Source organism: Heterocephalus glaber, unplaced genomic scaffold (genome assembly GCF_053883595.1).
Source record: "Heterocephalus glaber isolate CG9 unplaced genomic scaffold, H.glaber_assembly_v1.0 deba00001465, whole genome shotgun sequence".
Lineage (NCBI taxonomy): Eukaryota > Metazoa > Chordata > Mammalia > Rodentia > Bathyergidae > Heterocephalus > Heterocephalus glaber.
In genome coordinates this window covers 22,567,501-22,595,391 of record NW_028258312.1, presented here as the reverse complement: position 1 = coordinate 22,595,391, position 27,891 = coordinate 22,567,501, and the positions used below count along the sequence as shown (strand labels likewise).

General features: G+C 49.7%; 2 protein-coding genes and 1 long non-coding RNA gene across 7 annotated transcripts in view; 2 read left to right on the top strand and 1 right to left on the bottom strand.

The window, feature by feature from the left end:
- Adgrv1 (adhesion G protein-coupled receptor V1) overlaps nucleotides 1-27,891 on the top strand; it is a 483,421-nt gene that overhangs the window by 432,720 nt on the left and 22,810 nt on the right. For 2 of the 5 annotated variants that reach the window (XM_087180966.1, XM_087180961.1), the window contains 2 exons: nucleotides 1,322-1,479; nucleotides 20,163-20,284. In XM_087180966.1, coding sequence (XP_087037092.1) covers nucleotides 1,322-1,479; nucleotides 20,163-20,284 — 280 coding nt within the window. Of the gene's footprint in view, nucleotides 1-1,321; nucleotides 1,480-20,162; nucleotides 20,285-27,891 lie in introns of those variants that run through there. The other 3 variants (XR_015438967.1, XM_087180962.1, XR_015438966.1) reach the window with 2 other exon arrangements.
- Nucleotides 7,535-12,921, bottom strand: LOC147826607 (uncharacterized). Its single transcript, XR_015438969.1, has 2 exons — nucleotides 12,814-12,921; nucleotides 7,535-8,442 (listed from the first exon to the last, which is right to left on the bottom strand). It is a non-coding gene; the product is annotated as an uncharacterized LOC147826607 (long non-coding RNA).
- On the top strand, nucleotides 20,448-23,502 carry LOC106009142 (phosphatidylinositol N-acetylglucosaminyltransferase subunit Y-like). Its single transcript, XM_087180967.1, has one exon. It carries the CDS (start codon nucleotides 22,983-22,985, stop codon nucleotides 23,223-23,225), a length of 243 nt encoding a protein of 80 aa, XP_087037093.1. The 5' UTR covers nucleotides 20,448-22,982; the 3' UTR covers nucleotides 23,226-23,502.

The following is a 27,891-nucleotide window of genomic DNA, read 5'->3' as shown; positions in this document are numbered from 1 at the left end:
AAACTGCCATCCAGTCAGCCAGAAGCCAAGATGCTGGAGGGGACAGAGCAAGGCCCTGAGAATCCTCAGACGTGTGTGTCAGGGGTGCTCCCCCTGTATGCTCCCCAGGGATGAGTAGGCCAGGAAGAGGGAGCAGGAAAGTTGAGGCAGAGAAAGGCTTTGTTCTCCGCTCCTCACAGTTACACAACCCTTCATCACGTATTTCCTATGGTAGGCTCATCCCAGGAAGAAAAACCCAGAAAGAGAGAGACAGAGAAGGAGGAAGGCAGGGAAAAAGGAAGAGGGAGAGGTGAAAAGTAAGAAGTGAGCAAGGAGGACAGAGGACAGGCCCGGCACCCCGTGCAGGCGCAGCCTCGGCTCTGTGCCCTTCCCCCTGAGGACCCGAGAGGTCAGAGAGGTCCATGCAGACGCAGGCCCGACAGGCCTTGACAGGACGCAGTGAGGACAAAAGTTAAGGCCCGCTGCTTCCCTCCGTCATCCAGGGGAGCGATAGGAAGGGCCTGGGACCCCTGCCCACGGCCCAGCAGGAAATCTGAAATAGGAGCTTGGCGCGACCGAGTCAGTGATTCCCAAAGCATGGTCCAGGGAACGCTGGTCCTCTAGTGTGCTTGTGTGTGTGTGTGTGCGTGCGTGTGTGTGCGTGTGCGTGTAAAAGAAAGGGCAGGGTGCATTTGTCATTTCAGTCTAGAAAGGATGGGTTAAACAAAACTCACTTGGTGCTTGAGGATGAATCCAGGTGCTCTTCACCTCAACTTCTGCCGTACATAGTCTGGTCCTACTTAGAGATGAGCGGGGGGAGAGAGGTTGAAGAGCCGACCCGCACGGGGTTAACGCCGGGACGCAGTGCCGCTCCGCTCCGCAGCAGCAGCATCCGGATGCCCGCATTGCCTCTGTGGCTCCCAGAGCCGTTTTAAACGCCTGCCGGGTACCCTGCGCCTCTGAGAGCCGCACTGTGCTCTGCGCACTTGCGTCTGAACGGCACCTTCTCTAAGGTCTGAGCCTTCGCAGACCCTGCAGTGGGGAGACTGCGTCCTGCAGCCTTCAACAAGCGCGGATGTAGGAAACCAAACAGTGGGTTTGCCAACATCCAGATAAAAAGAAGTAGCGCAGCTTGGTGAAGGGATGGATTCTGAATTTAGAGAATATTTCTTTGAGCTCGGCATGGCGGCCAGCTGAAATCCCAGTACTTGGGGAGCTGAGGCAGGAGGACCGAGAGTAGAAGAAAGGAGAAGGGGCGCAGGGGGAGGCAGGCAGGGAGGGAGGGGCAGCGGGCAGCAAGTCAGCCTCACTAAGCATCTGCGCGCTCCCCCCCCTCTTCCAGGTGCTGCATCCCCAACGTGTACACGGCGCTGTTCGCGGCGGGCCTGGCGCCCCTGGCCTGCCTGGTGGTGGTGTTGGTGGTGTTCGTGCACGCCTACCAGGTGAAGCCGCAGTGGAAGGCCTACGACGACGTGTTCAGAGGGCGGACCAACGGCGCAGGTGCGCAAGGAGCTGGATGTGCTCTGCAGAGGGGTGTTTCGAGCCTGGAAAATGGCACTGGGTGTTTTTAATTACAATTCAAAAGGCATTGCCCATCATCAGCCTGGGGTTCTTCTGCTCGGTTCAGATGGGAATCGTGACTCGGCCGAGCGCAGCTCTGCAGCGGCCCCGCTGTCACCAGCGGACTCCAGGGAACGCGAGGCCAGCAGTGGCCACAGCTGGCTGCTGGTCACGGCGCTGCCCGCTGCTCCTGCCCAGCCCCAGCTCGCAGGCGGACTCCCAGGTCCCCGAGCCGGTCTCTGCCGGCTGCTGGTCTCGGCTCTTCCGTGCGGACGGCGCTGAGTGTGTCTTGCTCTTGGCTTTTGAGACGACGGCTCCGTCCACACTGCTCGAGCCTACCTGAGCAGGCTCCCGGGAGCACCAAAGGCAGACGTGGTCTTAGCATCGGCTGCTGGCCCCGCAGGGAGAATGAGTCGGGCCTTTCTCATGTCAGGCGTGGAAGGGAGTGTCTTTGCACTTTGGAAATTATTTTTAGAAATAAAGGAGGGGAACCAGACTTAGTGGCACACTTATGTAATCCCAGCACTCAGGAGGCTGAGGCAGGAGGATCGCCATGTGTTCCAGGCCAGCCTGGGCTACCCAGCGATACCCTGTCTCAGAAAACGAGAGTGACGCTGGGCGGGGTGTTCCGCTCGGCTCTCCGCACCTCCTGCCTGTCTGTCTTCCCGTGTGTCCAGCCCTGGTTGGTACGCTGGGGCCAGCTGCGGGCTGAGTCTGAAAGTCCCGGTTACTGAGTCACAGGCGTGGGCCACGTCCGAGCTTCCATCGTGGGCAGTCACAGTGGTGGGACCCGAGCAGACTGCGTGTGCCCCGAGGGCCCCAGCAGGGCTCCGGCCTCAGAGGCGCGCTGCCTGGTGGTCTGTGCCGCTGCCCCGCACTCCTCCCCTGCAAATCCTCCTCGGCCGGCCCGGTTATTGAGAGGTTGGGGTCTCCTAGGAAGGGGGCGCCAGCCACGCTGCCACGGGGTAGTGAGACCCCCACACAGGCTCTGCCTAGCGAGGCCAGTGGGCTTCTCCTCCCTAAGCTCCAGAGACCCAAGCCCAGAGCGCAGCACAGAGGGGCAGGGCGGGCAGAGTCCAGAGAGACCACGCGTGAAATCGCAGAGCAGCCTCCCAACCCCAGCCGAAGCTGGTCAGGCTCAGTGAACGTTGTCACTTCGGAGACGTCCCCCAGTAGAGGATCAGCATCCCAGTGCCTGCACTGGGCCAGGTGAGATACAAAACTAATTTTGACTTTTGAGCTAGGAAAAGAGTCTTTGGTACAGTGTGTGGGTTGTTTCAGGGTAGCAGCGTCTAACCAGCAATTCTCTGTTCTCTCTCATTAGCACGTGGTCACTGGGTGGGCAGAAATATTACGACTCTTCGATAAAGAAGTAATATTCAGTGCAGCATTCCTCCTTTTTCATGGGGCATAGAATTTATCCAAAAGCTATATTTCCATTCAACCTGAGATTCATCTTATTAAAATGTATATTCATTTTTTGGAGGGAAAGACTTTGTCTCTTTTCTTAAAAGATAAAATGTGCTTTGTTTTAGGATGAAACAGTGTTTGCATGTTATTAGTGATAAGATAGCTGAGGGGGTTGGCACACGCCTGGCACATCCCAGCGCTCTGGAAGGCTGCAGCAGGAGGACCACAAGCTTGAGCCCACCCTAGATAATTTAGTGACTTAGCAAGACCCTGTTGAAAATTAAGAAGTGCTGAGGGTATAGCTCAGTGTGAAGGCCCTGGTTCAGCCCCCCACCAAAGTGATAACTTAAGGGCCTAAAATAGTAAATTAATTCTTTGAAGACCTAAGTCACCACTTGAAGATGGCTCATCTCTGGTATAGTAGATTTTAAAAGTACTTACATTTTCTGAAAACATAGCCCTGAAGCAGGAACATAGTGCTAACAGTTCCAGCACAGTTGTATCTCAACTAGGGAGGCCTCTCCTGCAGGAAAATATTACTAGCAGCGTTGCTCTGTTGTAGCTTTTCAAATGAAATGACATTTGTGGTGTTTCCCATTCCCCTGACAGTGCAGCGCAGTAATTATTGTCTCACACTTGAGCTCTGGAAGGATCTTGCCAATGGATTAGTCTTTCTTGTTCTACTCTTTCTCTCCTCAATTTCATAATCCCAGTTGTTAATAGTGAATACACTCTGCAGCATTCCAGATCTTTCTCGCTGCCAAAAAAGTGGAAAAAGAAGTCTCCTTAGCCTATGAGAGTCTCGAAGGCCAACCCGAGGGCCATCTTTTCATCCTCCAGTTGGTCACTATTTATCCTGCCCGGGCCCTCTATTCATTCTTCCCTAACGTTGCCTGGTCCTGCCATCTTCGGTCACGAGAGGAACCTGTCAGAGCACCTTAGCATTCCTTGATAAAACCTCTGTTCTCGTCTGTGACATGGGACAGGAGCAGGGGGGAGCGGAAGGGGCACATCGCCCTTCACCGTCTTCGTTAGCTCCCAGAGGTGCCCACAATAACCCATGGTGCAAGTAAAAATGGTTTGCTTCACAAACATAAGTTAATTCCACTAGGCCTCGCCTGGCTCTTACAGAAATTCCGGTAGTGATGACACCCTACTTCCTGTGAAGTCTCTTTACTGAATGACGGCAAATAAATTACTCCTTCCCTCCTCTGTGCCTCGAAGTGCTTGTCCCTATGTTCATGACAGAGCTTGTCAGAGTGGAGTGGCAACTTGTTGAGGAAATGTAGTCAGTTTCTGTGCTAAATTATTAATTTCTCAAGGTCCAGGAACATGTACTATTTATCTCAAAATCCCCAGGAGCATAATTAATATTTTTTAATAAATGAATAAATTAATCTTCAATGCACCCATAAAACCCTACAATTATAGGAATGGACACCCTAGCTAAATGTAGCATTAAGAAGAAATTAAGAGTAGAAATCTGAGGAAAAAATCAAGTAATTTATCATTCTCTTGTGCTTGTGATATTCCTTTGAAAGTTTTTACCATTAGAAATATTTTTTTTCTTTGACTTCTGTGATTCCTAAAAACTATGTGTTCAGCTTTGATCTCAACCTGATCTTTTTGTATCTGCAACAACTGTAACCCCCTTCACCTGAATATTCCCACTTACCTCCAATCCAGTATTTCTAGGAAAAAATTTTATCTGTGCTAACCAGGTGTGCCAGACACTCTGATTCTTTCTGCTGAAACCCGGCTGTGTGGACCTGGGAAGCACCCAGTGGAGGCGACACTGTGAAATCTCTGCCCTCCAGTCTCCTCATGCCTGGCGGCAGCTCTTCATTCCATTCCTGAGCATCACTCAGCTGTTTCCTGAAAGCCTGCAGTGACCTATGCTGTTGTTTGTTTCTTTGAAATGGGATCTCACCCTGTTCCCCTGGCTGCTCAGGAATTCCTGGACTCTCAACCCCCTGATGCTGCCACCCCTGACACTTCCAGTTAGTGGCCTTTTTTTGAGACAAGGTCTCACTGTGTAGCCCAGGCTGGCCTGGATCTCATGGAAATCCTCCTGCCTCAGCCTCCCAAGTGCTGGGATTACAGGCGTCTACCACCACCTTTAAAGAGGGTTTTGATGAACCAGCTGTGCTGAGCTCACCGTGGTCACTGTTGCCCGTGGGTGCTGCCCCAGTGCAGACCCCAGTACCAAGGCCTTGTGACCCATAGGACCTACCAGGCTTACTGGCTGGGTCTTCGAGGGAGGATCTGTGATGTAAAGGTTGTATGCCTGTGAGGGGCACTTACACAGCAACCAAAATAAAGATCACAAACACAAGGTGAAATAATTTCAGAAATCGAGACAATGAGAAACACACAGCTGAAATATTAAAATGTCTTCATATTTGAGATTGACTCTATGTTACACAGAAAAGGAATTAATATGTTAGATTCTAAAGCTAAACTCGAAGTATTCACAAAGGTAGGAAAGAAAGAAAGAAAGAAAGAAAGAAAGAAAGAGAGAGACAGAAAGAAAGAAAGAGGAAAAGGAATGGAAAGGAAGTCAGCCAGTCATGGTGGTGCACACCTGCAATCCCAGTACTTGGGAGGCTGAGCCAGGAGGATCACCGTGAGTTCCAGGCCAGCCTGGGCTACATAGCAAGACCCTGTCTCAAAAAAAGGAAGAAAGAAACCTAAGAAGCGCAAGAATAGATTACCAAGAGAAAAGAATAGAGGGGTTTGGTGGACAAGTACAATTTAAAGAGATAATGGTTGAAAATTTTCCAGAATTAAAGAAAACAGGTAACTACACATGATATAAATATCTACACTTACGTAAGGAGGGGAATTACTAAAAAGCCTATTATAAGTAGCACAAGCCCCACTCAGGAGTCCAGATTCCAAGTTGATTCTCTGAAGACCTAGGTTTCAAAGGCAGCATAAATATTGTTAAGTTTTTATTATAGTAAGAGACACATTGCCATTAGTCCCCTCAGAATGCTTCCCCTCTTGCCACTTTCTGCAGTCACTCTGGAAGTTGTCTTTTGTGAGTGTTTTTTGTGCCACTGTCGTGCGTGTCTCGATGTCTGGAGTTGATTCCAAAGGTTTCCCTTTCCTGGTCATGGTGACTGGGGACGAGCCGGAAGCCGCGTGGTGCCGGATCCGGTGAATAAGGAGGAAAAGGACACAGCCTCAGGGTTTTAGGACCTGCCTTTCTTTGGGTGGTGCTGGACAGCAAGCAGCAGTCACTGTAGTTTTGATTTCTGTGCATTTTTAAACTAAATGAGCATTTTTAGAATATTAGAAAGTGCTATAAAACATATAATGTCTAGGAATAAGTTAAACTAAAACTAGAAAACAAATGTCCTTTTCTTATAAAAATGCAATTTCCCACTTACAAATCTCACTACATTTCAAGTAGTTTTGGTCAGACATTGTCAAGGACTTCCGGTTGCTATAAATCATTTTTAACAACCAGTGAGACACATTATGAGAAGGAAGTTCAATTTGTAGTCTCTTTATGGCCAAACTGCTTGTTTTCTAGAGTCGGGATGATTATTTATCTGCCCAAGCATTTCAGGTTTGGTGACAGGAACAGTTAGTCAGCATCACTTCGGAATCTGTCTGTCACTGCCTAGGCCCAGAACCTTCCACAGTCCCAGAGAGTCACTCTCCAAACACGTCTCCCTTTGCAGATCAGATGCACTTCACGAGGGGACACTGATTCTCCAGTTTTCAAGCTCAGCATTTTGAGTGACATTTTGCTTCAGATAAACTCTGAAATCTGAAGGCAAGGGGGAGCAGAGAAGGAGCCCCTGGAAACGAAAGACGCCAGCACTGAAGATGCCACCCCAGCCCGTGCCCTGTCCAGGGCTGGCACCGCGAGACAGCGTGGCCTTGGGGCCCCTTTGAGGTCTGAGGCTGCAAGGCCAACCTGGGGAGCAGGCTCCTGGGAGAGCCGGCCAGGCTGTGCCCAAGACTGAGTCTAGAAAGGAGCCCTGATACGGGGGTCTCCCCAGCTTCTCCAGCACAGCCTGTAATTTTCGGGTTTGGTTTTGATCCCAGCTGTGATAAAGCTCCTCGCCTCTCCTCTCTCGCTCATTAGTCTGTGCTGACTGCTTTCTGACTCACCGGCCAGGTCTTAGGCTAGGAATGAGTCAGGCCCGGGAGAAGGAGGGGAACTTGAACAGAAGGAGAAAGTGGGTGATTACCAATCCCTTTGTTATAAAACCCCATGCCTGGGTTTCAGTGTCGTATATAAGCGGAAAGGTGGCTGGGTCCTCGAAGCGATTCGGTGTGAATCTCTGCTGTGCAGTCTCCTGGTACCAGGGTGGACTCTTCTCTTCCAGATATCTGGAGTGTGGAAGACAAACACTTCCAATTCTCTCTCTCACTCTCTTTCTCTCTCTCATTCTCTCTCTCTCTCTCTCTCTCTCTCTCTCTCTCTTTTGAGACAGGGTCTCGCTATGCAGTGCAGGCTGCCCTTGAGCTCACTATGTAGCCCAGGCTGGACTCACACTCGAAGCAGTCTTTCTGTCTCAGCCTCCCAAGTGCTGGGATTACAGGCGTGTGCCTCCACATCCAGCACTTGCACTTCTTTCTTTTTTTTTTTTTTTTTTTTGGTATCAGGGATCAAACTTGGGTCCTTGCTCTTGCGCAGCAGGCGGCGAAACCACTGAGCCAAATCCCTGGCCCCTAGCACTTGCATTTCTTGTGAGACTCCAGTTCTTTATCCTCACAGTGATCCACAGTAGTAAAATAAAACAATACTCCATTGCAGTCAGGTGCATGACTCCTTTGTCCTGTCCACTCCCTAAATCTCTCCCAAATAGCCCTCTCCTTTCTTCATGACCATGCATGATTATTAATGAGCTCTGGCTGCCATGAAGAATAGCACAGGCAGTGTTGTAAATGGCAGGCTTTGATCTCACAGTCCTGGTGCTAGAAGTCCAGGACCAAAGTACCTGCTGTGTCAGGTCCTGGAGAGACAGACAGACACACAGACAGAGGAGAAGAGAGCGCTGCCTCTTTGGCTCTTCCTGTAAGGCCACTGATCCCAGGAGCAGAGCCCTACCCACAGGACCCAGTCACCTCCCAAGGCCCTGACTCAACCCTGTCACATGGGGAGTCAGGGCTTCACAGAGGAATCCCAGGGGTGGGAACACAGTCTGGCCCTTGCCACCTGGGCAGTGTATCCTGTTGTTCCCATTTAGATCATTGTGGCTGCCTTGGGACCAACAGCCCTGGATTCCTGTCTGTCTCCGTCCCAAACTGCAGCACGACGCTAAAGCACAAGACTGTTCCCATCCCTGACTCCATCCAGTGGCAACCTCAGATCACAGGTAGCAGGAAACTTCCACAGCCGCCCTTGGTCAACTCTCTGGGTCCCAGCCACACTTAGTCAGTGCTTTGTCCAAGAGAGACGTCATTCATTCTGTTAAGTCTGCACGGAAGGCAGCCAGGCTTGCTCTCCTGTTGGGTCGGTCCTGTGCAGCACTGAAAGAGGAGAGAGAAGGGAAGGGATGTCGATGTCAGTCTTTCTGTGTTCATGGAAGATGGGGTCCCCGGGAGGGAGGCGGGGAGGGAGGAATGGATGGATGGATGGATGGATGGATGGATGGATGGATAGATGTCTAAAGCTAATGTCTAAGAGCACATTAGACATGGTGTGTTGACCCTTGGTGTGGGTGGCATAGCGTTGACACTCATGGCCTTTCCATGCCACACCATGTTTGGCCCAAATCCCCAAGGAGACTTTCCCAGTTGTTTGTCATTTTTGTACCTACTGAGTTTCCCACGTTTCCTTCCTAGTTTTCTCCAAATTAATAAAAAAGAAGTTTAACTTTTAATTTTCCAAGCATATTGTAAAGGACTTATTCCCTTTGAAGCTCTTCTTGATTTATCTAGAAAAGATCACCAATGAGTCATTACTTTCTATTTCTTTGAAAACTACATAAACTATTATTCATGTTCTTACTTTGATCTAAGAGCTGTTTTTTCATGGATGATTGAAGCTTGCCATCAGCTCTCAGCTAATGAAAATACAGTGTCTGATTTTTTTTAAATGCATCTCTCTAGAATTTATATTGAGTATTGTTGAAGAGTATCGATAAAAATGTGCCTGGAGAGCAGAAAGATCAGATTTTCCAAACTGTTTGATCTTAATCTATTCATGACATTGAAAACACTGATGGTATCTGCTCCTGACCTGGTCTAGGCACTGCCTTAATTGGCATCCATGGTGACCTTCCTATACCAAGAAGTGGTCGACCACAGCCCAAGGTCTCCCGCGGCCATGAGTACACATTCCATTCTCGATTCACAACTTTTTCTTGTGTTATTTTTTGCCATGCTTGTGTGTGTGTGTGGTGTGGAGTATGTGTGCACGTGTGTGTGTTTGTGTGTGTGTGTGTGGTGTGGTGTGTATTTGTATGTAGTACTGAACCCAGGGCCTTCACACTGCACTACATCCTCGTCCTTTTTTCTTTTTTCTTTTGAGATAAGGTCTCACTAAGTTGTTAAATTGACCAAATTGTGCCTCAATTTGAAATCCTCCTGCCTTAGCCTCCCAGAGTGCTGGGATAACAGGGGTGTGCCACCAGGCCCAGTTCTGTCCTCATTATTTAAAGCTACTTCCAAATTATGATTCAGTGTCTATACTACTCTTTAAAGAAATACATAATCAACAAAATAATAGCTTGTATGGTCATACTTTAAGTTGATCAACTGGTGAAACAGTAAAGAAAAGATCCAGAATTAAAGGACGATATGGTTGGTAGCACTAGAGAACTAGAAAGAAGGGCCAGGTGGTCTGGAAAATTAGCAGTTGATCATGATTTTTTAAATATGTGGTTGGCATGATTCCCATGGTCACAGTACCACGTTTACTAGTTCACACATCGTAAACCTCTGGAAGTCAGAGAGGAAAATGACATTTTTTGAATATGTTGTTTTCTCTCCAGAAACAAAGTGTCAGAGGTGAAATGTGATGTCTCTGGGCCTCACCAGTGCTCTCTCCACTGCCTGATCCTGACCGAAATGGCTCCTCCCCAAATAACATCTTCCTTAAAACCCGTTAAACAGATCCCTTCTTCCAAGACATAGGATGCCAGAAAGATTTCTGTTCCTTCCTGCATTTCAAGGCCATAATGTCCGTGCTTCATCATTTTTCCTGCTTTGAAATCTGTACCCCACTGTTTGCTATTCACGGTTTTGTAGTTGCCATTTTCCATGATGGCCTCCTTCTTGGGAGCCGTTTTCCAGGATGACTTTCTTCCTAAGGAGCCCTTTTCCTCTCCACACCTCTCCCTGAGCACAGCCTCTGGGTTCTCTGTCCTAGCTGCCCTTCCTACCTGCCTTTTACCCTCTGTTCTTCAGCCTTTCACTGTTGAATTAGAACCCAAGATGGCACCCAAGATTGGAGATTCCAAGGAGATCGGCATTAGGCCCCTCGATTTCCTCACCAGCCTGGCTTCCTCTTGAAGCAGTTTTGCCGCCCACCAGTGCAGTCTATTTCACACCACCTCTTCTTTTTTCAGCCAGTTAGTGGTGCTCTGCGGTGGGCACTAATTTACTTCACATAGCCTTAACTGAACTGTCTCTGCTTCTCAGAAACCCTTTGGATTATCTTTGATTCTTCAGTAACCTTTGAAGCAGAGCCAACTGCCCTTAAGCGTCATGCTCAGTCTCTCTCGTCACTCTCTAAGAGCTAGAAACAACATGATATGTCTCACCCAACTTGCCTTTTTTTCATTTGATCAGCTCTTCCTGGTGTCTTTTCCTTGTGAAATAACTCTGCAGTGTATGTGTTTTCTAAGAATTGACTGCCTTTGTTCATATTATGATGGTAATTTTTTTGAGACAAGATCTTGCCATATAGTTCAGGCTGGCCTTGAACTCACTATAAAACCCAGGCTGGCCTTGAACTCATAGTGATCCTCCTGCCTCAGCCTCCTCAGTGCTGTGATCACAGGCAAAAAAGTTATTTATGATTTTCCAACCTGTCACCTTCAGCCCAGCTTCTCTCTCCACTTCCAGCACACATTGTCATGTGCTTTTGGACAAGTCCACCTGGGTTTCTCTCTGCAATCTGTCTCCGAACTCAGGAAGTACTCAGTGGCCACCACTGCTCTCCTGCCTGGCCTCGGTGGCTCAGAGCTCGGGGTCCTCATCCTCCCTTACTCTCCCCTCTGCCTCATGTCCCGTGCTGTCCTGACCTGGACACCGGGGTGAGCCCTTCTGCAATGCAGTCAGGACTTCGTCAAAGCTGAGTCTCCCCAGAATCCCTTGTGCCTGCAGAAGTGAAGGTCAGGCACCTGGAGGGCAGGCAGCGAGGCCCCGCCACCCGCATCCTCTCTGTAATCTTCCATCGGCATCCGTGTGTAGTGTGTGATGTTCAGGCTCACCTTGGGGAGGCGTGTGTACTTAACACATCTTAATTCTTTTTATTCCCTCCCCTCCCTCCGCCCCTCTCCATCTCTGGGTCCCTTCTACGTTGCTGGTGGGAATGTAAACTGGTACAACCAGCATGGAAATCAGTAAGGAGATTCCTCAAAACACTAAAACTAGAAATTCCACCTGGGTGTCGTGGAGCACACCTGTAATTCCAGCACTCAGGAGGCTGAGGCGAGACCATCACTGTGAGTTCAAGGCCAGCCTGGGCTACATAGAGAGACCCTGTCTCCAAAACCTAAAATCAAAACCAAAAACCTCTATTTGACCGAGAATTCCCTTTCTAGGTACCTGAAAGAAAGAGTTAAAGACATCATGGTACAGTGATACACTCATAGCCCTGTTTACAGTGGCATAAGCTCATAATAGCTAAATCTTGCAAGTGGCCTATAATGTTTAAAGGAAATGTGGTATTTACACTCCATGGAGTACTGCTCTGCCATAAAGAAGGATGAACTTGGGGCTGGGGATTTAGCTCAGTGGTTTCGCCGGCTGCTACACAAGCGCAAGGACCCAAGTTTGATCCCCAGTACCAAAAAAAAGGATGAACTTAAGTCACTTGTGGGAAAATGGATGCACCCTGAGACCATAATGCTAAGTGAGGTACATCAGATCCTCGGGCTAAAATATCACCATCCTTAGTTTCTCACTGTTTTCTGACTTGGGGAACTGTTGTCTGCCCTAGCCCTCTCCTGTATGTGGCCCTTTCCTAATAAGGATTAATTCCACCAGGTTTAAAACAAACAAACAAGTGATATAAGCACAACAAACAAACAGAATGCAGCAGTTTGAATCCACTATTAAACATGAAACTGAATGGCAGAAATAGCTCCTTGGGGTTGGGGTGGGGATAGAAAAGCCCAGTAACTAGTAACTAAAAACCTGTCTGACTGCTTATTAATTAGTCCAGTACCTAACTGGTGTCAGATCATAGCTCCTACAATTAAATAAAATTGCAGTTTTCTCAGTCTTGCAAAAACTGGAAATGTAATACAAAAATAATCTATAGCTCTACCATCCAGCTTTGAATAGTTATAGACACCAATACACCAGTCTCACCACAATAATTTGAATTCCACAGAAAAGAGGAGAAAACCAAAGGAAGAAAAAAATCTGGAATTTGAAATTCACAAAAATAAGGGCTACATATGATATTGACAAATAGAGAAAAAATGTTAATGGTCTATCAGGGATGCAAATGCCTTTGATCAAATTACTCTGATCTCTGATACACAAATATTGTCAAAATAGGCTTTTGTTTGTTATACCATGGTGTCAGATGTGGGGATGGTTTTTTTCTTAACACAATTGTTTCCCCTTCTTTTCCCCATAAGGAAGGATGTAGTCCCATTTGTAAGTCAGAATGAGCAATAAGATATTAGTTTGCACCCCAGTGCAGGAAAATCTCTGCCCTACCTGTGGGTGCGCCTGTATCAGCTCTCATGCTGCTTTTCGGTCGGTTATGGTGTGTATTCCAGAGAAAGCTCTCTCTGTGGATCTGGTGTTCATTTTCTGTGTTTATAAAATAGCTTTTTAACAATAGAGAGTAAATAATAGACCCAAAGCTTTTGAGAAGTATACTAGCATTTCTTAGGAGCAGTATCACCCTGATAATCTCAAGCTGTTGGGAGAAAGGTTGTGTTTCCTTACGGAAAGAAAGGATTTTGTGGGATAGGCTTTTCAGATTAGTGATGAGCCAAAGGAGGTGCAAACCACCAAAGGCAAATGTGCAAATGTTAGACCCGTGCTGCAGTGTGTGCTGGCCCGGCTGTGGGGCGAACTGGCATTGAATGAGAATGGACTGGGAGGTCTCTTGCATGCTGCAGAGTTACTGTATCTTTAGGGTTGTTAATTTTCCTAGACTTTGTATCAGATTCGGAGCTAATTGGAGGCTGTGAAATCTTAATGACAGCCTTGCGGAGTCCTAGCAAGCTCTCTGTAAAATGTAGCCGGCTGTTCATGGCCAAAAACATAGTAACCTAAGCTGTCTGACTAAAGGTGGGTGTGTAGGAATCTGTGCCTCTGCTTGCCTGTAGCTGACCAGGCAGAGCTCTTCAAAGCCTGAGTAACTGGTAATGTGGTTTTAAAAACTAGGTTAAGCCAGTCTTCAATTATTACTTGGCCGATTTCATGTTTATTTTAGGTCTCTGGTCCTCTGAAAATGTCATCATTTTGTTTTATGAAACATTTATGAAGTGCGTAGAAAATCACTGTCAGCTGTGAACCAAAATTACTCCCCTTCCCATAATTCCAAGGAATTTTTTCATCTCACAAGAAGAAAAAAAAGACCAATTTACCTTTTCTGTAAGAATTCAGACTTCACTGACAGCCCAGGCTGCCCAGAAGATACCATCTGTCAAGTGCGAGACCCGTTCAAATAGAATCATCCAATAACAGTTCTCTCGAGGCCCGGGTGGGGATGTCGCCTCTAACTTGCTTATTCTCCTTAGGTTCCAAATTACAGCCTGCAAATTGAAAATTATACATAGCTTTTGCAAGGAGAGACCGTAATTCTAGGCTTTCACCATATTGTTTTTCTCAATCCCAGTAAACCACACTGGAATCGGGCCTGACCCTGGACTGTCCCCCACGGCCGTGAGCCAAAGCCCAGCTGCTGACAGCCCGCTGTGGGCTCTGGGGACCCTTAGTCCCCGGGTCAGCCGTGGACAGTGTCCTGTGGGCCAGGCTCCCTCGTGCGGCTCTGAGTCCCGCATTGTCAGAGTCGGGTCAGTGCCAGGGGGCTGGCGTGAGTGCCCTCCCTCCCTCTGCGATACCACATGCACCTTCAGCCACTTTCCAGGGCAGGGGTTTGCACGGATTGCAGCATGTCTCGAGCCCCAGAAAATGAATCTCGAGTGAAACAGAACAGGATGTGAAGGGGCAGGTGTGACAACGTGGACCAGGGCCAGCGCATGAGCACAGGGCATCGGTCACTTGGGTTTCATGAGCTGTTCCGTGCAGTTCTTTGTGTGATTCACACTCAGAGCTTCAAGGCCAGGACTCTAGAGCAGCTCTGGACCCTGGGGACCCTGGGATTGCTGTCTGTGCAGTCACAGATGGGCTTCTGCCACGCCCTCTCTCCTCCCTCTATTTTCCCTGCCTTCTGAGAAAGAAAACGGAACAATTCCAAGGAAATGTCTTTGCTCCGGGAGGCCTCGAGTGACAGCTCCACCTTGAGCCACCACCCCGAATTCCTGACCTTGTTGCACCTTGGCTACTCTGAATAGAAGAGAAAGAAATCCCCGGGGTCCTCTCTGGGCTTCCAGTCTTACGCTTAACCATGCCAGCCCTGCAGACTTGAGCCAGCATCTGGCTTTTAGTTATTCCCTCCGCTCCTCTCTGAGCCCCTATTTCGAGGAGCAGAGCTGAGTTGTGTGTGCTGAGGGGAAGCCGGCGGGCTCCCAGGGTAGGGATCAGACAGCGAACGAGTGTACGGAGTGGGGCACAGAAGCGAGCAGAGAGGCTGGCTGCCAAGCAGGCCTTCAGGAGCCCCACAGCCTGCCCCCTGCGGGGAGGACCCAAGGAGGCTGGGGGTGTAGTCCGGGCCCGAAGGCCGAGCTCCAGGCAGAGTGAGGGGCTGGGAAGCAAGAACGGGACCAGGACAGGACGGGCGAGAACCGTGGCTCCAGCTGGGAGCCAAGCGGAGGCACGCGGCGGAGGCGCGCGAAGTGTCACCTTTCTCCGCCTGTGCGCTCCACTGAGACCCTGGCTGGGCTGGGTGAGGCTCACCCGGGGGCCCGGACATCCGCCTCCCTCATCCACGAACTCGGACGCGCCTGCCTTCCGGAAGCGCCCTCCTGGACTGCAGCGCCAGCGAGCCCGGGCCCCGGGCCTTCCCTAGCCGGCCACGCGGGCAGAGCACGGGGCACAGGGCCGATGTAGCGTGCGTGTGTGAGAACATGAACCAGGAAAGGGGAGCCAGAGGGACTGGGGCGGCAGAGTGCGCAGTGCAGGTGTGGGGGTGGGACTTGCCCAGCGGGTTGGGAGGTGTACGGTTGGTGCCCAAGTGCGAAGGAAACTGAGATGCGGGCCCACGACGGCAACCGACTGGAGGTCGGGGCGCAGTAGATCCGGGCGGGCGGCGGGGTTCCCGGAGCGGGGTGCAGACTGATCCACGGCCCCTCACGTGCTGCCAGGACCAGCAGCTCTGTGACGCCCGGGCTCCCCGCTGCCTCCGTCCCTGCTGGACAGCGCTAGGCTTCCTCCGACTCCGTGGGACTGTCGCGAAGGTAGCGGTCAGCCTCATCAGGAAGGCCTGGAACACGCGGGGATTCCCCAAGAAGCAGGGCAGAGCCCGGAGCGACGGCCTGTTAACTCAGGACCAGGACCCATGTCTTAGCAACGACGCCTCTAGATACCTTCATTTCAATTTTGCGATTGCAAGGCAGGCGCTGGAACCACTGAGCTAAATCCCCGGTCCAAGTTATGCGTGCCTGTTGTTGGAAGTTGACCCAGAAACACCTCAGTTCCACCCCGTTTCACAGTGTGTTCCTTGTTTTACGCTGATGAGCTTGTTCTAGTAGCACATCCCAAATTGCTAAAATCAGGAGGTCAGCCAGATGCCATTAAAGCGGGTGCTTTAGAAGATTGTAAACACCGAATAAATTGCAGCCTCATGTAAATGGTGTGATTTCCACAATAAAGCCGCTATTGTCGCTGGTGTATAGCTTAAAGGTGGCAATTATAAAGAAAACAGATACTGTAGCACTGTGCTTTCTCAAAAAATGGCAATTAGATTCATTGAAATCATATTTTCCACTAAAAAAAAGAGGTAGGATATATTCTCAATGAAATCTACCCACTTCATGAGGACTTTCTGGGTAATCATAGTACTAACAGCCATTTTCTGGTTTTTTCCTTTCTACAGGTAATTTCTGCTACTAATACCATTTCAGACTATTTCGTTTTTCACACTAGTGACTCCTTGTTAATTTAAGTGTTTTAGTTGGGTGCTTTGATGGCTTGGGGTTTTTTTCTCCCTATAGTAGAACTTCATCTTGACACAAGCCTGACTTCATATATAGTCTTTTTTTCCTTTTTCTTAGTTGTAGTGAAATATACGTAACATAAAATTTAAGTGTACAGTTCAGAATTATCAAATACATTCACAGGGCCGCACAACTATTGCCACCGTCAAACATCTCCAGCACTTTTTCATCGGAGCAAACAGAAACATGAAATCTGATCAATACTAACTTGCTTTTCTCCCCTCCTGGCAAGCACTGGTAACCCTCTGTCTCACTCCCTGCTCTAAGCATTTGCTTATTCTTTTTTCTTTCTTTTTGTACCTGGGATCGAACTCAGGACCTTGTGCTTCTGAGGCAGGCGTGGTGCTACTGCGCTATATCCCTGGCTACATTTGCCTTCCTGTAAATGAAATCATTTGTCCTTTTGTGTCCAGCTTATTTCGTTTAACAAAATATTTTCAGGCCTCAGCCCTGCTGCAGCAACCGTCAGGGTTTCATTGCTGTCCAGGACCCGGGTCCGTTCGGGCTGCTGCACTGAGGCGCTGGTCTGCATCCCAGGGCAGCAGCGCCTCCTTCTCAGGGCGCTGAGGCTGAGCTCAAGCTCAGGGTGCGGCAGCATGGTGTCAGCGAGGCCCCCTTTCTGGGCCACAGATGCCGTCTCCTTCTGTGTCCTCAAGTGGGAAGAGCCAGGCTACTGTCCTGCGATGGAGGCCGGGCCCTTCCCAGGGGCGCCGCCGTCGCACTGAGTGTGGAGCTGTCCACGCCATAGTGTGTTTATCTGCTCATCTGTGGGTGGACATTTGTCCTGTTCATTTGGGCTGTTATTGTGCGGGACACGCCCATGTGCACTGGTGTGACAGTATCTGCCTCGGGGCCTGTGTTTAGATTCTGAGGTTCACACCTAGAAGTGGGATTCGTGGGTCATACGGAATTCTGTGCTTAACTTTGAGGCACCCAACGGGTTTCCTGTATCCCCATCAGGAATGAGCAAAGTGATGTCTTCATACTTCCTACTTTCTGATTTTCTGTGAACAGCCATCCTAATGGACATGAAGGGCTATCCCAATGTGGGGCTTTTCTTTATGGTTTAAAAATAATTTTCATTTTTTAATTTTATTTTTTCCACATTTTTAATTAGTGCATATTGGTTATAAGGGTTAATGGTTTCATTTTGGCAGATTTGTCCTGGCACATAACATACTGTAGTCATTTCCTCCCCGTACCTCAGTTGCTCATGTGGGGGAGATTCATTGTGCATGGTGTATTTGGGTCACATTCACACCCCCCTTGCAGACCCTTCTTCCGGTCCTCCTATCTAGTAGCAGTGCCTGCTGTGGTTTACGCCCAGAGGCCCCCAGAGCCTCCTGTGCTCCCAGGTGAGGCTTTCGTTACTGCTGACTGGCTGCTTAGAGCCAGCCCTGGTTGGGAGAGCTGCTCGCTGGCCACGTGACCCGGAAGGGCTCATCTCCTGCTCCTCCCTTCGCTCTCCCTGCTTGCTGTGGCCCTGCTGTGAACAGCTTTCCTCCACCAGGCCCTCTGTGGGGGCCTCGGAGGTAGCTGACTAGGGACTGAAATGTGAGCCAGAATAAACTTCTCCTAAAGTTGTAGGTGTCAGGTATTTTGGCCCAGCAGCAATGAGGGAAGCAAGTAAGATAGTCTACGTTCTGTTCTCTAGTCATCTTTTTTAGATGCCATACATGTATCAGGGAGAACATGGACTATTCATCTTTCTGAGTCTGGCTCATTTTGCTCATTATGATAATGTTACAATCTAGATCCATCCATTTTTCTGCAAATGGAAAAAAATTCATTTTTTATGACACAGTAATACTCCATTATGTGTATACACCACATTTTCTTTATCCATTCATCTTTTGATGGGCACCTAGGCCAGTTTCGTATCTTGGCTATTGTGTATGGTGCTACAATAAACATGGGTATGCAGGTATCTCCATAGTATTTGTCTTTAATTCCTTCAAGTCTGTACCAAGGAGTGGTACAGGTGGGTCAAGTAGTAGTTCTGTTGTCATTGTAAGGAGGCAGCTTGTGAGTGACAGGTGTAGATGCACAGGAAGTGACAGAACCTGAGTGTGGAAGGCCATGCGTGCAAGGGAGAAATGATGCAATGGGACAGTGGTCACATACTGAGGAATTGACCAAACAGGGAAATAAATTAAGAGTAGTGAGCAAGCGTGGTGGCCCACACCTGCAATCCCAGAACTCTGGGAGGCTGAGGCAGGAGGATTCCAAGTGTGAGGTCAGTCTGGACAACTTAGCAACTTCACAAGAACCTGTCTCAAAATAAAAGTTCAAAAAAGTCTAGGGATGTAACTCAGTTCAAATGCCCAGGGTTCAATCCTCAGTACTGGAAAAAAAATAAACAGAGAAAGAGAAACAGATTTCTCACTGACCGAAAAAGTCATTACAATATATGGAAAAGAGAAAACTAGAATTAAGCCAATAGTGTTGAGTTGTTTGGAAGTGTTGGTGCCAGAGCATAACACACATTGCCTTGAGTCCAACTTCAAGTGGAGTCCGTGTTCCCACTTGAAATCTCCTGAGCTGGCCTTTACAGTCCACATCCCTATCAGCATCCTGGTCTTCTGACCTCTGACCAGTACCCCCCTCAAGCACCTCTCACAGTATTCTAGGGCTTCTCTAGCTGGTATCTCCAAACTTTTCCAAATTCCTCCCCAACCCAGTTCCAGGACTTCTGAACCAGTCAATTACAGTCACAGCAATGACTCTACTTCTCTAGTACCAGTTTTTCTCTGTTAATCACTTTCCTGTCACTGTGACAAAATACCCAACATCCACAACTTACAGAAGTTTAATTTGGCTTGTGGTTCTAGGGACTCACTCGGTCTGTGGTCAGGCAGCGCCAAGGCAAAAATATCATGGTAGAGGGCACAGTGGAGGAAAGTGGCTCACCTAGAGGCAACCAGGATGCAGAGCAGGGGAAGGCTGAGGGATCATATGTCACACCAGTCGTGTCTCTGTGACCCACCCACACACCCAGGAGCATGTTTCACTAATCTGCTAGGCATTTCTTAATCCAGTGAAGCTGAAAAATCAGGATTATTGGTTACGAGAGTCAAGAAAGTCAAGGACACACAGAACCTGTAGCTCAGTGGTGCGGCACCTGCCTGGCATGCATGAAGTCCTGAGTTTGATTCCTGGTACCAGAAAAAAAAAACTAAAAAGTTACTATAAAACCCAAATACCAAAGGAAAGTCACAAACAGAAATGGTAATAAAGTCCATTGGCCCTGAAGAAATCTGTTGTGAAAGTCATCCAAGCAAATGCCAGTGAGTCACCCTGCGCCTTTGCTTTAACCTTCATGATCAATTTTGATGTCTTCTGAGTCAGAATTATCTTTTAAAAGGCGAATACCTGTTTCCTGCCACTCAAAGAGTTCTTTGTGTAGTTTCCAGTTTTAAATGGGTGATCAGAACATGGCATTTGGGAAGCATAGGGCTGCCTGCGTTTCCACTTTGAAGGCCATTGGCGCTTGAGCTGTTCCTGGTACTTCCTGCAGAGGCCAGCAGGTGGCGGGCGAGGAGAGGAGCAGCTTCCTTCCCAGGCTGGGCCAACCGCAGATCTCTCTGAAAAGCCCCGAGCCTGAGCTCCCCGGGCCTTCCCTCCCCTCAGTGAGATTAGGTTTTCCGAAGCCAGTCCCTCCCATGAGTCCTCGGCAGTGGAAAACCAGTCACAAGAAAGCAGCAAGAACGGGTGCGTGTGGATGCGCGACTGTGCGCGTCTCTGAGCTCACCCTCTCTTTCCTTCTGTGACTTCTAGAAATCCCCCTGATTTTGTACCTCTTCGCCCTGATCTCGCTGACGTGGCTCTGGGGCGGCCTGCACGTGGCCTACAGACACTTCTGGATGCTGATTCTCTTCGTCGTCTTCAACAGCCTGCAGGTAAACCTCTCGGGCCGTCGCTGCCCACGCGGGCCGCGGACGGCAGGGCTGCGTGTGCAGGTGGGTCGGGCCGCTGCACCCGGAGACTGAGGGTTGCCCCCTGCGGGCTGGAGTGCGGCTGGGTCCTGACCCGGGCCTCCCTCCCAGGGCGAGCGCGCGGCCTTCACGCTGCATCCTGGCAACAGCACTCAGGTGCGTGGGCACCGCAGGTGGCGACGGGGCCCTGGGCACAGCCCTGGGCCACCACGGCCGGGTACACGCAGCGCGTGTGTGCCTCCCATCGGTGAGGAGGAGACAGCCTGCTTCAGGGTGCAGCTTCCTGTGTTTTCGTTTACTGAACAGTGAGCGGAGCCCCTCCCCCAAGCCCAGGCCAACTTGGTTTTGTTTGGAGGCCGCCGTGACTCCAACTTCCATGACTACCAAAAATGAAAGCTGACTTTTTGTAGTGCTCTTGTGAAGTGGGAAAACGTCGCATTTGAGATGAACACACGGAGCAAATGAGCACGTTTTCCTTACTTCCCCAAGTGAGCAGGTCTGCCCTGGACTAGAGTCGTTTCTCAGCTCACCAGCAGCACGCGCTCTGGGCCTCACCGCGGCCAGCACGCAGTGGAGCGGCCGCCGCCGACTCTCGCGCTTCAGCACCTGCCTCTGCATCCTTGTGGAAGCGCGGTTTACCCGATCTGATCTCAGTACCGATGTAGGAGAATGGGACTCGGGAGCCGAGCGGGGCTGGTGCAGCTGAGGGCTGCGGAGGTGGGGGCCTGGCCTGCGGTCTGGGCCCCGGGTCGGCCACTATGACCGCGCACAGCTGGTGGCCCCGGGGTCACGGTCCAAGTCGCCCCCCGCAGATGGATTTTACTTGGCAGACGCACAGAGGTACACAAGAGCGTTTCGATCTTTCAATATTTGCTGCAAGCTTTTTACATTGAGAAATGTAGGCTGAAAACCCCAACTTCTGGCTGTTCTCAGCGGCCCGCGCAGCAGCAGTTTCGAGCCCTGAGCAGGAGCGCCGGGCTCAGGCCTGACCCGAAGACTTCCGTGCCCGGGGCTGCAGGGGCTGGGGGTGTGAATCTGGGGGGAGCAGGATGCGGCCGGCCCTGCAGGGACAGCAGAGCAGCAAGCCTGCGAGAAGAGAGGGGCTCATCTGCTCCACATGGAGCAAAGGGTCTGCAGAGAGGAAGAGAGGCTGCAGTCAGAAAGGAAAGGCCCGGTAAACTCAGCGTTAGCCGACAGGAAGCCACGGAGACATGGGTTTCATTTGTTTTACCCTGATCTTTACAGTTTTGTCAGCTTTGAAATATTTTCTTATTTTGAAAGGGGGACATGCTCTCCCTTACCCTTTAGAAAGATAACTGGAGTGTGTAGGAGGGGTTTTGACAAGAAGAGCAACCGAAAAGGTCTGGGGGTAGCTCAGTGTGAAGGTCCTGGATTCAACCCCCAGTACCCAGAAAGGGGAGGTCGGGGTCCTCGGGCCTTGTCAGGATGCAGAGCTGCAGGCCCCGTGCCCAGGCTTCTGATCCAGTGTCACCAAGGACTGTGGGAATCTTCGTTTCTAACGAGTTTCTGGGTGATGCTGACTCAGCTGGTCTAGGGGCCGCTTTTTGAGAAAAAAAGAAATTACATTAAAGAAGACATGGAATTCATACACAATGGAGTACTACTCTGCTCTAGAGAAGGATAAACTTGAGTCATTTGTAGGAAACAGATGCACCTGGAAACATAATGTTAAGTGAAATCCATCAGACACACAAGCATAAATATTCCTAGAAACCCAAAATATAAATAAAGAGCAAAATAAAAGATAGATAATAGGAAACGGGGAGGTAGATCTTTTGCAAAAGGGAAGCGACCAAGAGGTGGAGGGAGGAGAAGAGAGGGGAGGGGAAAGGGAGAAAAAAGAATGAAGAGGTGTGGTGCCTTCGAGGAGTGTACTCAGGTACTGCAAACTTGGACTAAAAAGAATGAAGAGTTTCTTAAATGTAACAGAACGTATTTCCAGCTGGTGTTTACTGAGCCTCTAGGAGGCCTCCTGAAGCCGGGGCTGTTGGAGCTAGGCACACTAGCGCCTTCCTGGTACCGGGTGCCCAGTGGCTCGGTCCCTAACGGCAGGCCTGTTCCGGACCGCTTGGAAAGCCCTGCTCCGCAGTCCCCTGGGATCCCCGAGTCTCCTCGCCACCTCTGCATGTCCATGGAACACGGCTGTCGAGCAGTATAAGGTGCCACGCGTGTGCCTTGAAAACGTCATGGGGTTCGTTTTGTTTCATCCTTCTGTCCGGCTCTCTGGGTTTTGGTGGCTTGGCCCTTTTCCACACGTGTGACCCTAACAGCACATTCTGGCAGGCCCAGAGAGTGCGTTCGCGGGTGTAGACCATGCTGAGTGCGGCGAGCAGCGGATCACCTCAGCGCTCGGCAGGTCTGCACGAGAAAGCGGAGGAGCTGCCCCGCACCTTCGACCCGCACCGCTGGGGTTCCTGGTGTGCCCGCTCTCCAAGAAGCCGCTCTGATACGAAGCATCAACAAATGAATTGATGAATGAAGAATTGAGAGCAGCTGATCTGATCGTTGGTGGGATTCCTAATATGATACCACAAGCAGCTAGAACAACATCAAAATCAGAAGCAAGAAGAAACAGAGCAGCACTGAATCATCGTTTGAAAAACACAACTAGGTTTTTGTAATACTGTATACAATTTAAAACATGGTGGTGGGTAGTAAGTGGGAAGAAGAATGTTTCTCTCTGCCTACACTGACTGTTCCTATTCCACTGATCTCCTTACTAGGACTCTTCTTCTCCACCTCTGTGCAGGAAAGCTTCCCCCAGGGCTGCGCTAGCACAGCCAGCCTTTGCGTTTACAGTCTGCTCTTGCCTGTCACCATACCGGTGTATGTGTGCTTCCACCTTCGCACTTGGATGGGTATTAAGCTCTTCAGGCATAATTAATCTAACCATAGCCAACAGATGGCTTATGGATTAAGCCTTAAGCATCTGCCTCTGAAAGCTCAACTCGATGGACATACTGGAGACCCATTTAATTTGGAGGAAAGTTGCTTTGCTTTGCTTTGCTTAACTCAGGTTTAGGACTAAGAGGTTTAAGCTGTAGAAGTTTTGATTGTACCTCTGTTCTGTCCCTTTTGAAGATTCTGACTGCTGTATCGGAGAAACACTTTAATAAAATGTCTTGATGGAAATTAACTCCCCTAATCATCAAAAAAAATCACGTTCTGTCTCTCGTGCTGGCCTGTTCTGTTCAGCTAGTGGCAATGCTGCCTCAGCCTTGGGCACCCATGATGCTGTCCCCGGCCCCAGAGGCTGCTGGGAGAAAGGCTGTCCTGGGTTCCCCCCACCCACCCTGTGCTTACTCTTCGATGCACCATAAGGCAACCCGAATCACTTGGAATGTTATCAGGAATTTATTAATCACTTCCTGAAAGATCAAAGTTGAGCCACCAGATTTACAATGCATTTGAGCTCTTAAGAAAATGTACATGAAATAATATTTAAAGTATGATTAATGTAAGTATAAAGGGGAGGTTAGAGAAAATCACCATTTAAAATATGTCTACCATTATTTTTATTGCTTAATAATTTTCCTTGAAATATAAAGAAAAACTTTTCTCTCAAAACTTTTCACTCAAATTCTTATTTATCCTTATTATTTAATTTTCTTTTTTTAAATTAAACTAGCAACAGTGAGCAGAACATACAGAATGAAGATAGAAAAATGTTTCAAAAGTTGATGTTTCTCCAAATCTTTTCCTAATGTAGTAGCTACTGGACACCACGTCACCATGGTCCTGGTAACTGTGCTTCTGCTACTGCCCTATGGTGCTCTTGCTGTGGGGTGAGCAAATCCTGGTGATCGGTGTGCCTCCTTTCATGTAAACATGGGCACTCTAAAACTACAGAAGAGGAAGGGGCAGTCTCCATTCCCTGGGCCACCACACCCGAGACCCAGAGCCCCAGAGCGCCATCTTGGATTCTGCTTCCTGGGCTTCTGAGAGGACTCAGCATGGCGGCTACAGGAGACTCACCTCCTACTGGCTCCCAACCCAAGGGAAAAGGAGCTTCTTCCTCCACAGGGTACTCCTGTTGGGAGCCAGGCTGCCCTTCTGTGGCCCCTGGGGCCCTGCCCGGGCCTGGGTCATGAAGAGTTTCCGGTGCTGGGAAGAGTCCAGTTGACCTCATAAAAGCCACAGAGTGGAATCCACCCGAACAAAGAGCTCTCTTACCAACGGGAAGCCCAGGCCAAAGTCATAGATGCCCACTGCGCATTCTTTCTCTGTCGTCTTCTTCTTCTTCTTCTTCTTCTTCTTCTTCTTCTTCTTCTTCTTCTTCTTCAGGAATTCAAGTTTTGACAAGGCCAGTGAGGGCCATGGTCAGACCACCAGGAACCTCATTGGTGTGACATCAATCCCTATGACTATCACCATCTATATTGTTCAGAAAATTCGTAAGAGATTGTGTTTGTTAATTCCCTGTTCCATTGATCTAATAACTTCTATTTAAAGAGTTGAGTTTGTCTTTTTTTTTTCCTTGAGATAGGATCTCACTGTGTAGCCTGGGCCAACCTTAAACTCACTTTTAGCCTGGGCAGCCTTGGAACTTAGGATCCCCCTGCCTCAGCCTCCTGCATACTGGTCCCATAGGGATGCAGCACTGCAACCAGCCTGCACTTGTCATCTCGAAGTGGATTCATGCTAATACTTATAAACCCTAAGATTGGTTGACTCCAAGGTGTATTTGGATTCAGTGAATATTGAATTTGAATAACAGTGAATGGGAGTAATTCACAGGCTGCTGGTAGAACCCTATCAATTACAAAAATACTCAAATGCCCACTCCCTGCCCCTCTGTGCCAGGCTCCCAGCCTCTTCCGTCAGAAGTGCTGCCAGACTTCTAGCAGCCGAAGGCCACTGTGGGACCCGGCAAAGCCCCTCCAGGTTGGTCCGGCCTGGCTCTCAGCTGTCCTGACCGGACGTGGCCTGCATCACATCATGAGTCCGCACTGTCGCCTCGCTCCCCTGTGCCCGTGTTCTGGGTGTCGCTGTGTGTGTCACTGGGACCAGTCAGGTTCAGACTGGCCGCATTTGTGTCTGGTCATCTAGGGCTCCCTCCACTCAGGGTCAGCGACAGTCTTGTTCCTGGTCAGCTCTGCGTGAGGGGCTGGTGTGTGTAGCCAGCAGGGACAGGCACCACGGAGGTCGCTGTCTACACTGCAGTGCTCTCCACACAGCGCTGGGCTCCGCCCGGGACCGGGCCGATCCAAAGCGTGTGGGTCACGGGTGCCCCAGTCCTGTGGTACCATCCTGGGACACGACACAGGGGGCTGCACGCCGGCCTCTGCTGGGAGATGTCCCTGGCAGTTGGGGAATCGTCCCCTATTTCTGTGAAGGGAGTCACGACACGAAATTCATAGCTAAAAATATACATCCATGTTCAGACTTCAGGATCTGTTAGGTAAAATCATTTTTTTCCCAGCTCCATTTCTTAAACTGCTAAGTGGCTAGGAAATAAGTGACCCAAAAGTGGGAATGGTTTCTTCTACTTGGTTTAGTATCATTATTATTACTATTATTCTTTGGTGGCCCCTGGAGTGCCTTGAATGCATGGAATATTTTCTTACACAGGAAAAGTATGTGTTCTTTCTGTCTATCTCTGTCTCCTTTCTGTTCTCTGTTTTCCTTCTTTCCTTGCCTTCCACCAACCTCTTGTGGAATTTCACCTTTACAACCAAAGCCGTCTTTCCCTGAGAGATTTGCCCGAATGAAAGTGGCCCGAGGAGCCGTAAACACAGAGTAAGTTTCTGTGCTAAGGAGAAGCTGCCGCCCCGGGAGGAACAGAAGCAAGGCTGAGCCCCTGTGTCCCCTCTGGCACCCCATGGTCTCGGAGCCCAGAGATGAAGGACTTGAAGGGAGGGAAAAGTCTCCCCTAAACGCGGGAATAAACATGTGGCAGCCAGGCGCGGCCGGACGCCATCACTGATGTGCCCCAGAGACGTGTCAGGCTCAGCACAGAGAGGTCCCCTCGGCTGCTCTGGCGGCAAGATGGGGCCTGACAGTGACTTCCATGTCCTGGGCCCCTCGGCAGTTATCATACATCATCCCAAATGTGAAGACTGAGCCAGGTGATTTTGGTTCTGGCCGGAATCTGCTTCTTGGGTGTTTTATCCTAGTAACGCAGCTGCTTCTGGATGTGTAAGAGTAACAACTCAGATGGACCCAGCAGACTTGGAAACTGCAGTTGGAAAACCATTTCGCATTCCCACCCTGAGCTCATCGCAGCTCAGCCCCCATTGCCGGAATAAGCCTGGAACCCTTAGCGTGCCGTCGCGCAGCATCACTTGGTACGAAGCCCGGTTTGTAATGCGATGTGGGCTATCTCATTTAATTTATTCACTACTATACTGCACATGAAAGACGGCATCTTTAGCAAGCCAGGAAACTAGAAGTAAAACCATCAACCCCAGCACTTTCTGTACTTGCGTTAGTAATAGGTTTGTTCACAGCCACCTTCCGATTATGAGTAACACACTGGCACTTCCCAGAGTCTGTTAGAAATGTTCATGCGTGTATCACATGTAAGAAGCATCAGCCACGTGTGGTGGTTTGAGCCTGCCGTCCCAGCACTCTGGAGGCTGAGTCAGGAGGATCACCGAGAGTTTGAGCCCAGCCTGGACTACATAGCAAGACCCTGTCTCAAACAAACAAACAAATAAATAGAGCGTCATTAGCCCAGTGGAGGCTCTTCTTATCCTACTATATCTCTATGAGATGTTTTTGAGAAAGCCAACTTTCTAGAAGAGCCTTGTGCTTTTCTTTCATTTGGAGAATCTCATTTATTGTAGTTTGAAAGTTTTCTTCTTCTTAAAGCGTCAGTTAAGTAGGAATGATGGGGAAAATCTGCAGACATTCTCACATCTACTCGAATTTTCTCCATTTGCAAATGTGTGTGATTCCAAAACTCCAGTTTTTACTGTTTTGAGGAAACATGCAAGAAAGTAAATTTTATTTCCACATGCATCCTTACCTGAGAGAACACGCCTGAAATCCTGTGGTCAGCGCCGCCCTGGGGAGGCTGCGTGGGACCTCGTTGAAATCCAAGGACTGGGCAGCTTCCTTCCGCAGGGCCGGGCACCCCGCCCCGCCCGGAGCATCTTCCTCCTGTCGGACTGAGCTCCTGGGTGTCTGGTGCCTGCTGTCCAGCGACCCTGAGGCTGGAACTTTTCCCCTCTGAGTGAGTGAAGTCGGACTTACCTGACTCCGGGACACTAGGGTTCTATTTTTAAACTTTGTAAAAATAAACAGTGCTTTGTGTGAGGAATCAGAAAGTTTTGTAAACATGGTCATTGTTCTTTTGACACGCGTTCCTGCCCTTTTGTTTCAGACTGGAAACCCGAGACCGAGTTTGAGGCAGGAACCCCAAGCGTGGGGACGGGACGACCCGGTCCCGGTGCTGACTGAGCCCTGCGCGGTGCTGCACTCGGTGCCTCCAGGAGGCACACGGTGGCTGCGAGGGGCCTGGCGCCCTGGGAGGCCTGAACCCCACGAGCCGTCCCCTCCCTGGAGGACGGGGTGCGGGTGGCACCCACTCGGGATCCCTGGGGCCC

What these genes read in the sequence shown, in the direction of transcription:
- LOC106009142 (XM_087180967.1), top strand. Translation starts at nt 22,983, where the DNA reads ATGGTGGTGGGTAGTAAGTGGGAAGAAGAATGTTTCTCTCTGCCTACA.